We start from the raw sequence: 10,955 nt of genomic DNA, 5'->3' as shown, positions 1-10,955 counted from the left end.
CACACACACACACACACACACACACACACACACACACACACACACACCCCAGCTGCATTTCCCTTTCACTCTCTTCCCTTATTTTCTTATGATACTTCTGCCTGCTGGTTCACAAGCACTGGTTCAGCATTTAGAATCCTAATTCTGCCTCTGAAACCAAATAATGGAACTCTTTTTTACCAACTTTCAGGAAAAAATTAGTAGATGGCATGTATTTCTCCTCTAATTTTTTCCTTAAAATGTCACACCCATTAATAGTCAACTATGTTAAAATATACTATGATGTGGCATCTGATTTAGTAGAAGATTTATTTTCAGTTTTGTTATTGATATTCCTTAGAACTTCATAGACAGCACTGCTGACACAATCTAGTTTGAGAACAAGCCACTTTCCTCTCCATTGATTGGTGCTTATTTAAATTATATTTAACCTGTATAAAAATATTTCATGGGAAAGGGTAAACATGCAGAATAAGCATGTTGTCCCTGTGCCCCAAAAGAAGGTCGTGGAAACAATTTGAATGCAAGTTGTGTTTTGACCTAAGTAGAACATCAAGCACATGCAAAGAACTCAGATACGTACCTGGTCAAATCCAAGAAGATAAGATTTATGAGTCTGCTGAAGGTTATATTTTGAATTGCAGGCAAGAAGTTAAAGCCGAATTCCAAAAATTCTGTTGTATTTGGTAGAGTGTCAGGAATCTCTCTGAGACCTAAATTTTCACAGTTATATGTCTTGTTGGCTTCTTTCTGATGAGAGAAACAATGTAAATTAATCTCAGACAGTATATGGTATATGGTTGACTATCTAGCAGAATTACATGTTTTATCCTTTGAGCAGCAGTCTTACTTCTAGGAATCTTCACCAAATATAATACTTGGAAAAACACAAAACGACTTATGTATAACATTATTCATTTTAGTATTTTTTTACAATAGCAAAATATTGGCAATAATCAGATTATCCATCCACATAGGACCGCTTGAACAAAATATGGTATATTCACTGAATGGAACCCTGTGTAGCTGAAAAAACGATAAGCATGATCTCCATAAACTGATAATGGAGTGATATACAGGTTTATTGTAAGGTGAAAAAAGCAAGGTGCAGAACGTCTATTAGTATATATTGTATATTGTATATAGTATACAGTATGCTACCTTTTGTGTAAGGAAGGTATGTGTGTATTTTCCTACATTTACAAGAAGAAACCATGGGGAAAAACCGCAAACTGGTTATATTTAAGGGAAAGGAAGGAACCAGATGGAGGAGCGGGGATGAAAACAAGGCTTCCCTGAGCGCAATTTTATAGTTTTGATTTTGGATGCATGGCAATGTTTTCTTTCACTTTGAAACAAACAAATCAACTCTAGATTAGCTTCGACAAAAGAATACGATCAGATATTACATTCTTTGTGATGTGATGCAGTATGAAGTACACAGCACCACCTATGAAGTATTGCCAAAAAAATTTAACCTTAAATCCAATCAAGGCTTTAGGCCTAACTTTCAGTCTATACGTGATTTGGGGGATTTCAGGTAAACAGCACCACAAGGTAGCAGTCAGCCAAAGGCAGAAGGTGGAGCATTCCAGAGCATGACTGACTTCGTTTTATCAACATGTGAATGATGTTTGGCGGAAGTGGAGAGCAAGGGAGTGAGATGAGAGAGGAGGCTGCTCTTATAAAAAGAGACAGATACAAAAGCTACTTCAGAGACATGACCAAAAGATAATAGAATAGCCCTTCTTTTCTAAATATTTTATTGAAGTATACTTGACTTACAATGTCATGTTAGTTTCTGGTGTACATCAAAGTGATTCAGTTATACATATATGTATGTGTGTATATATATTATATATATATATTCTTTTTCATATTCTTTTCCATTATGTTTTATCACAAGGTATTGAATGTAGTTCCCTGTGCTATACAGTAGGACCTTGTTGTTTATCTGTTTTATATAAAATAGTTTGCATCAGCTAATCTCAAACTCCCACTCTAATCCTCCCTCACCGCTACTCCCTTGGCAACCACAAGTCTGTTCTCTATGCCTGTGAGTCTGTTTCTGTTTTGTAAATAAGTTCATTTGTGCTGTATTCTAGATTCCATGTATAAGTGAAATCAATGGTATTCGTCTTCTTCTTTAAGACCTACTTAGTATGATAATCTCTAGGGTCCATCCATGTTACTGCAAATGGAATTATTTCATTCTTTTTTATGGCTGAGTAGTATTCCATTATATATATATATGTACTACATCTTCTTTATCTATTCATCTGTTGATGGACATTTATGTTGCTTCCATGTCTTGGCTATTGTAAATAGTGCTGCAATGAATATTGGAGTGCAGGTGTCTTTTCAAATTATAGTTTTGTCTGTATATATGCCCAGGAGTGGGATTTCTGGATCATATGACATAGAGTAGCCCTTCTTTAGATGCTGATTCAAATAAAGCATTTGGGAAAAGACATTTTATCAGGGAACTTTGAATGAGGACAGGATATTAGAGAATACTAAGGAACTGTGAATTTTGTTAATAATAATGACCTTGCCGTTGTGTAGGAGAAATGTTCTTATTTTGAGTTGCATTTTGAAGGATTTAGAGGCAAAATGACATGATGCTTGGGATTTGCTTTAAAATACTTTGGCAAGAAAGGAAGGAGTGGGTAGCGGAAATCAGTAGGCAAAACGTTGATGGTTGTTGAATGTGGAGTGATACATGCAAGGTTCCCTGTAACTAAGTGCTTTTGTACATATTTAGACATTTTCTTAATACAACCTCTTTTACCTCTTTTTTTTTTTTTTTTTTTTTTTTGTTTTTGGGGGGCCTTTACTTTTTTTGTCTCTTCCCGTTGCGGGGCACAGGCTCTGGACGTGCAGGCTCAGCGGCCATGGTTCACAGGCCCAGCCACTCCACGACATGTGGGATCTTCCCGGACCGGGGCATGAACCCGTGTCCCCTGCATTGGCAGGTGGACTCTCAACCACTGCGCCACCAGGGAAGCCCTACAACCTCTTTTAAAAAGAACTAGCAGCATGGCACAGATCTTAGGTCATAGGTCTTGTAATCTTGAAGAATGACTGAGTTTTAAATCTCTGGAACTGTAGGCTGCTGATACCAGACCTAACATTTGGGCACAGTCCTGCACATAAATTCACAGGACTTCCTCATTCTGGGTCCCCAGGAGAGTCAAGTGTTCTGACGTCTGTTGTTTACTGCTTGCTAGAAGTGCAAACTCAAGTTATAGATCTTGGACTAACTAGGTAACAATGGGAAGGGGTTAGTTAGAAGCCTATAGAATTGTGGGCTCATAATTTATCTGGATGATGCCTTAGGGTAAAGGATCGTGGGGCAGGTATGAAGGTCTGTTGGGGTATGTTTTGCATGGGGAGGCTCCAGGGAAGGAAAGAAATGATCTCCAAGAAAAGTACACTTGGGGATACAAAGAAGAAAGACATCCCAGAACCATAGGCCATCTCTCAGCTCATCTCAGGCTCCATGTGATTTCATCCAACCTTTCAGGCCCTGCTTTCTCTGTGCCACACAGGGGTCTCACTAGATGCCCCACTGAGACTGCCCTGGACTGGGAAAGACCTGCCCCATGAAAGTCTAAATCAGCAGCTGTCCTCATCCTGAGTTGCAAACAGGTCTGCTTAGTTAGAAACAGAAGATGGCACACATCCGCCTTTGCTCTGAAGTGTGACATTTTAGAGGTGTTGCTAATTTAACTGCTTTTTCCTTTATTCACTCCAACTTCTGATTAGTTGGGCACTTTTTTGTAGGTACAGTGAGCATGCTCATTTACAGGAAATCACTGGTTTCCTTCTCTATTGTGACAATATTAAGAAAGTCACTGATGTCATTGCCACATAAGAAAGTCATTGCCACATTTATATTTTCTTGTAATCCATAATTGTTTCGTGGACCCAAAGCCCTTCAGGCACTGCCACAAATCTACATAATGCCCTTGAAATGCACACTTTGCATTTAAAACATATTTGATTGACTGGTGGGGGAAAACACATGCTGCTAGACCCCTCTTTGGTCCCCCTGAACATGGAAGACCTAGAGAGAAGATGTATGTGCAGCTGCTAAGGTCTGGATTAGCTTTGAGGAGACATTTTTCTTTTCTGGTCTCCACTGGCATAGCTGATGTCATATATACGTGGACAAAGCGGGCATTTTCTCAATTCATCTCACTCTATTCTGGTCCGTTAGCAAAAGAGTCGACGTTGGCAATTCCCTCCTTTTCCAGAATATAATGTGCCCGTGACAACTAAATTGTATGCTTTACTAAGCACTTCACTGCATTAATGTGATTCCCAAAGTTGGAATGGAGTACTAGCTCTCCTGAGCCAGTGGCCTGAGGGAGCGCCTAGCAAATGGAAAGGAATAGCTCAGTTTCAACCCAGTGAAAACCCAAGAACCAGTGCATGACACTTCCCGGGAGTACTGAGAAGTCCACCACCACGAGCCAGGGTCGTAACGCTCAATAATCTCTAGTTACATAAACTGCAATGAACTATCTGCCCTTGATTCCTAAAGAAAGACGCAAATGACAAGAATTGCAGCTCATAAGAAAATTTGAAAACCAAACACATTTCAGAGACTGTTCTGGGCTCTTGTGCCACGGCTTTCACAGCCACACTCCCGTACAATCACTGCACCTCATTTCCGTGTCTCTTTTGTCTCCTGTAATCTGAAATGATTCTTCAGCCTTTCCTGGTCTCTCCTGGCATTGATTAATTTTTTTTAAGAATCCAGGCTCATAGTTTGCAGAATGTTGCTCCTTTGGGGTTTGTATGTTTCCTCATGATTTGATTCAGGTTATACATTGTTCATAGAACTACATCGGTGAGACTGTATCTTATTCACTGTCAGTTTTCACAGCAAAACTTTCTAGGGGTGAGTTCTGATAGCATAGCACAGGATTCCCGGGCAGCAGAATGATAATACAACGGAGCAGGAAAGGACAGGGTGTAAAAGAGGATTGCTGGGTCCTGACTGTGTGGCCACTGCCATTTTGCCCAGGGCTGGGCCAGCTGTGAGGACCACGGGTTCAGTTGCTTTTCTAGGCAGACACCCACCACTGCTTTTGCAGCTCCTGTGGTTTCTCTGAGCCCCACATGACCACTTCTTATAGACCCAGACTTCATCGCTAGAACTCAGTCTAGGGTCAGTTTCCAAAGTCACTTTCTCATTCTTCTGCTTTGGCCATTCCATCGCAGACAGGACCCTTCTGGATGTGAACTTAGGCAGCCAGCAGGGCTGAGACAAAGCCAGCTGGTATTCAGGACAACTGCCCCATGCCCGTCCCTAATCCACATCATGGGCATTTGCACTGGGACCTGTGCCGGTCACTTCATCTCCAGCTCCGCCTCAGAGCTGTGCCTTTACACAGAGCAGGACTCCCAAGTGCTACATCTTTGTCTGCAATCCCTTTTCCCTCCAGGTATTCATTTGCATTTTTTCAATCAGGATCTTATTTTGCTTCTTTCTGCTGCATCTCTAACCCCCTGCCATTCCACAATATTTTCTCTCCTCACAAGGGCTGAGATCATTTTCTGATTTCAAATTCTCTGAGTTTCACACAAGTGCTAATCCCACTTGTTGGGATGTCTCCTCTGCACTTGGTACCCACAGCAGCCAGCTCCGCCGGGCAAGAGGAGTCTGGGACACTGAACCCCAGCCCTCCCTCGGTGATCACTCCTCTATCCAGAGATAGCAATTTGACTGAGCCAAATCACAGAGTAATAATGACTCTGAAAATAAAACAAAACACTCCCAAGAGGTCACAGCCCTAAAACTTTGTTGTCAGTCTAACTCCTCCAGGCAAGGGGCACTCCAATTATAAGTGGTTCTTTTTCTGTGTGTCTTGTGGCAGACTGCCCAGGTTCAAATTCCAGCTCTCAACTACCAAGCTGTGTTCTCTGAGCCTCCTTTTTTGCCCAGTTGTAGATCGAGGATAATAACTCCTGTTGGCAGATCAACTCTGAGGATTAATGAGGTAATAATGTACGTCACTCTCACAAGAAAAGTTAGCATTTCCCTGGATCATCAAAACATCATTGTCATGGTCTAGAGCTATTGGGAAGCCCTTGTATCCATGAACTTGGAGTTCTCTTAAAATAGAGCTCTACTTAAACACTCTCCCCATACCTAGACCCAAAAGACTGTCTCCTACCGTGGTTTTAACGGACAGAATAGTCAAGGTGAGCCCATTTGAAATGAGGAGGCATGCCTACACTCCCAAGCAATTATTCAAGAGCACATCTAACATGTTACCTGAGTCCGAATCACAGAACACTGAATTCCAGCTACTCTCTGCATCTTGGTCAGCCTCCAAAAACCTGGTCATAGATCTAATTTTGTTACTTATGATACACATACCTACATGAATACACACACAGCATTTAATCATGGAAGGTTCTGTGTGGAGTATTTACAAGTGTTCGTTATAATATTTTTAGAATATTTTAGAATTTGTCAAGGTTTGACATTTTTTTCAAACAAAAAGTTTTATTAAAAAATTCATCCTGGGCTTCCCTGGTGGCACAGTGGTTGAGAGTCCGCCTGCTGATGCAGGGGACGCGGGTTCGTGCCCCGGTCCGGGAAGATCCCACATGCCACGGAGCAGCTAGACCCGTGAGCCATGGCCGCTGAGCCTGCGCGTCCGGAGCCTGTGCTCCGCAACAGGAGAGGCCACAACAGTGAGAGGCCCGCGTACCGCAAAAAAAAAAAAAATTCATCCTGACTCTTACCTCACATCATAGGCAAAAAGCAATTCCAGATGGACTGTAAATGTACATGTGAAACTTAGAAATAAATACCAAATGATAAAACTTCCAGAAGAAAACAGAGGATAATATCTCCATGGCCTTGCGTTGGCAAAAACTTCTTTTTATTTTTAAGTTATTTATCTATCTATCTGTCATCTATCTATCTATCTATTTATTTAGGCTGCGCTGAGTCTCCGCTGCTGTGTGTGGGCCTCTCACTGCTGTGGTCTCTCCCGTCGCGGAGCATGGGCTCCAGGCGGGTGGGCCCCATCAGTTGCCGCGCGTGGGCTCAGTAGTTGTGGCTCGCGGGCTCTAGAGCACAGGCTCAGTAGCTGCGGCACGAGGGCCCAGCTGCTCCCCGGCATGTGGGACCCTCCCGGACCAGGGGTCGAACCTGCATCCCCTGCATTGGCAGGCGGACCCCCAACCACTGCGCCACCAGGGAAGTCCCGGCAAAAATTTCTTAAACAGAACAGATATGCACTGAAAATAAACAAAGGAACAATGATAAATCAAGCAATATTACAATAAAAGGTTTCTGTTCATCAAAAAATGTCAAGAGAGTGAAAAGGCAAGCCACAGAGTGGGAGAATATATTTGTAATGTGATAAAGAACCTGTATCCAGGATACATGAAGAACCACTACAAAAACAAAATACAGACAACGTAAGAGAAAATGGGCCAAAGACTTGAAATAGGCACTTACACACACACACACACGCACACAAACACACACAAGGATACATAAATATTCTCAATTTAATTATTTATCAGGAAAATTAAAAATCCCAGTGAAATACCGCTATCCATCAGAAGAGCTAATGTTCTTAAACAAACAATAGCAAATGTCAGTGAGGCTGTAGGGCAGTCAGAACTCATAGCCATTGCTGGTGAGAATAAATGGGTACCAACCCATTGAAAAACTGTTTGGCAATATTTACTGAAGTTAAACATATGTGTGCCCTATGACCAAATACATCTACTCCCTATTATACACCTAATAAATCTTTGTTGACTAAAGACCTAGGTAAGAATATCCAAAGCAGCAACATTCATAATAGGCAAAAAATGGAAAACAATGCAAATGTCCACTAACAGTAGAATGTATACATAAATAGTTTCACTAATAAAACAGAATACCATTCAGTGATTAATGGAGCACACGATGGCCGCACACACATCATATATAACTATCACGTGTTTGATATTGCGTGGAAGCAGCCAGACACAGAAGGGTACACACTGTATGGTCTCATGTACACAAAATTCAAAAAGAGGCAAAGTCAATTTTTGGTGATATAAGCGAGAGTACTGGATGGTCTTGGGGGCTAGTGACCGGGAGGAGACAGGAGAGGGCTTCTGAGGTGCTGAGAAAGTTCTGTTTCTTGATCTGTGTGCTGCTCACATAGATGTGTTCACTTGGTGAGAACTCACTGAGCTCTACACTTAGGACTGGTGAGCTTTTCTGTATGTATATTTTACTTCAATAAAAAATTTACTGAACTCAAAACAAAACCAAACCCTTGTTTTCAGGATAGGGCCTGATAAATTCATGGTGGTCACATGAACATATATACAGTATGTGTTAATTTTGCTGAAACTGAAGAGGAAGAATGAATGAGGAAAGGAAGACAAGAGGAAGGAGTGGGCAAGCTGGAGTGAATTTCACCTGAAAAAGGGCCAAACTGTTAAATCAAAAGCTTCCTCTCCTACCACTTCTACTTTATCTCACTTTTCTGAAGCAGGACTCTTTGGGGAAGTGGCCATGTGCTGGGAGGTTGGACAAACGCTCCTTCATGCTAGGGAGCAGGTTTGGAGGTCTGCTCTTTGCACTGGGACCCTGTTGACATCTTATGTCCCAACTGGGATTATTTGGGGGAAATTGTTTGCAGAGGAAAACAACCCTCACTTCTTCCTACTATGAACCTTTGAGATCATCTCCCCGCCTGAGCTTTTTGGTTCCTTTTTCACTGTAAAGAAAAACTCCTGCACACCTCGTTGCCCTTTTAAGGCTCAGATAGGACTGCACGCTGAATCTCAACATTTCCAGGTGGTTTAATCTGGACAAAGACAAATAGTTTGGACTCACCTCAGTGCACATTGGATCTGAGGAGGTGGCGACTTTACAGCTGGCAGAAATCAGCACCGCCAACAGGAAGCAGCCGACACGGGGAGCCATCACAGGACCGAGGCAACCCAGCTTGGTAGGGTTAGCTAATGCCTGGAGCTGTGAAATCGAATCAAGCTATGATGGCCTCGATAATCTGGCAGCCAGAGAGTGCTCAGAAGGGTAATCTGAGAACAAGAAATGCTGTTGACGGCTCAGCAGTTGGTGGATTTTTGCTGCAAAAAAGGGGAAGTCCTTTCTGCATAGTACCCATTCTTGCCCAAAATAGCTGAGCACCCAGCCTCAGAATGGCCCAGTGCATTTCCTGGCCAACATGAATCAGTTGCGCAGTTCCTTTTCGCTGGTCACATGGACTCTCGGGGTCATGGTTCCTAGTGACCCTAGGCGAGCTTCAACGGTTTGGCCAGCTCCAACAGCTTCTGGTCCCTTTCCATCGGAGAGGTTGTGGGAGCAGAAGTCTGTCCTCACGGAGGAGGCCACCTTGTTAGCTGGCCTAGGTGAGTGACCAGGAGAGGTGCTGGGGCACGCTGGAAGGGCAGAGCACTCTGTGGGGGGCAGAGGGAAAGTACCCTGCAGTGGCACCTGCTGGAGCTGGGAACTAGGGCAAGAGGGAGCAGGGTCATCCCAGAAAGGGAGTGGAGCTGCTGCCTTGGCCACCTTCACAGTACCCACTTCTAGTCTTGGTACAGGAGGAGGACAAATCCATCCCTTGACCCCATGATTCAGGCCTGCTAAAGCGGCTGGAGTGGAATCCCCTCTTGTTCCCTCCCAAGGTGACCCAGGGAAGGAGAGGCCACTGCCATATACAGAGCAGTCTGACTAAGAGAGAGAAGAGTTAAGGGTGCCAGCCTTGGCTCTATTTTTTCTTAGAAATACCTTCAAAACAGGATTGCACCTACCCTCATTATGGTGCAAGATATGGTAGTGACTAAAGAAAGTTAAAGTTCATGTACTCCCCACTGGGCTGAATTTGGCTACCTCAGACATTGTCTGTTCTCCAGTCCTTTGACATATAGGAGATATTTGGTGTTACTGTCCTCCCATTCCATTTCCAAGAGCCAATTCTTAGCATCAGAGTTCACAATACCTTGAGAGAATACTACTACTACCACTACTGTGTTACAACTACTAATATGATAATTAGAGTAGCTACCATTTATTGAGCACATATTACGTGTCTAAGTAGGTTTTCTTTTGTTTTATAGATATCTCCTTATCATATACTCTATCAAAGAGGTGCTATTATTTCCCCATTTTATAGATGTAGAAACTGATGCTTAGAGGAATAAATGACCTCTCCGAGACCACACAAGTAGAAGGTGGTAGATTAGGGCTTCAGATCCAGACAGTCTCACTGCAGAGACTGAGCTATTACTCCTGATAGTTTAAGAAAGGATTTTGCCTCCTGAAAAAGCTGAAGAGTGTACGGTGTGAAGCAAGTTCTTCATCTGGAGATTTCAAAGCAGATGCGAAAAAGCAGGGGGTGGTTAGAGAAACTATGTAGTTGGCACTGTGCTAGGGCTACTACAAATAATTAGACTTTTCTGGTCACCCTTAAAACGCCATCCTCATCAACAAAACACCTTCAAAGATGCTTTTGGCGAAACGCCGTCCAAGCAAACCCAGACTGATGGCAACCACCGTGCTTTGAAGAAGACACGCCTCACAGTGTCATGGAAGAGTTCTTGGACTGAAAAGAGATCTACTTTGAAGCCTCAGACCCATCATTTACCAACAGAGCAAACCTGGGCAAGTCATTTGACTTTTCTGAGTCTATTTCCCATCGGAATAATAAAACAAGAATTCCAATTCCTGTTTTGCCAACATTGCAGGGTAATTATGAGGATCCAATGGGATCATTTACGTGAAAATACTTTCTTAACCTCAAAGTCCTACATAAATGTGAAGAATGTGAGGCAAAGACTCCTCTGAGTAACCAATTCCAACGTCATGTAAATATCACTCTCAGGAAATTGTCTCCTGCCCCAGAGACATTCAAAAGGCATATTACTTTCCCTCTTAAACACAGGTTTGATGGCTCAGT

General features: G+C 42.7%; 1 protein-coding gene across 1 annotated transcript in view; it reads right to left on the bottom strand.

Annotated features, from left to right (window-relative positions):
- The window catches only part of CD180 (CD180 molecule), a 14,153-nt gene extending 5,037 nt beyond the window's left edge, over positions 1 to 9,116 (bottom strand). Inside the window, exons 1-2 of the mRNA XM_027100961.1 lie at positions 8,873 to 9,116; positions 584 to 750 (exon numbers count right to left, since the gene is read on the bottom strand). Coding sequence (XP_026956762.1) covers positions 584 to 750; positions 8,873 to 8,962 — 257 coding nt within the window. The 5' untranslated portion in view covers positions 8,963 to 9,116. The remainder of the gene's footprint in view (positions 1 to 583; positions 751 to 8,872) is intronic.
- Between the last annotated feature and the right edge of the window lie 1,839 nt (positions 9,117 to 10,955).

Source organism: Aethalodelphis obliquidens, unplaced genomic scaffold (genome assembly GCF_003676395.1).
Source record: "Aethalodelphis obliquidens isolate GAN/ISIS:26980383/991018 unplaced genomic scaffold, ASM367639v1 scaffold4, whole genome shotgun sequence".
Classification (NCBI taxonomy): Eukaryota; Metazoa; Chordata; class Mammalia; order Artiodactyla; family Delphinidae; genus Aethalodelphis; species Aethalodelphis obliquidens.
Note: the sequence above shows the minus strand (reverse complement) of the source record. Positions and strands in the feature narration are given on the sequence as shown.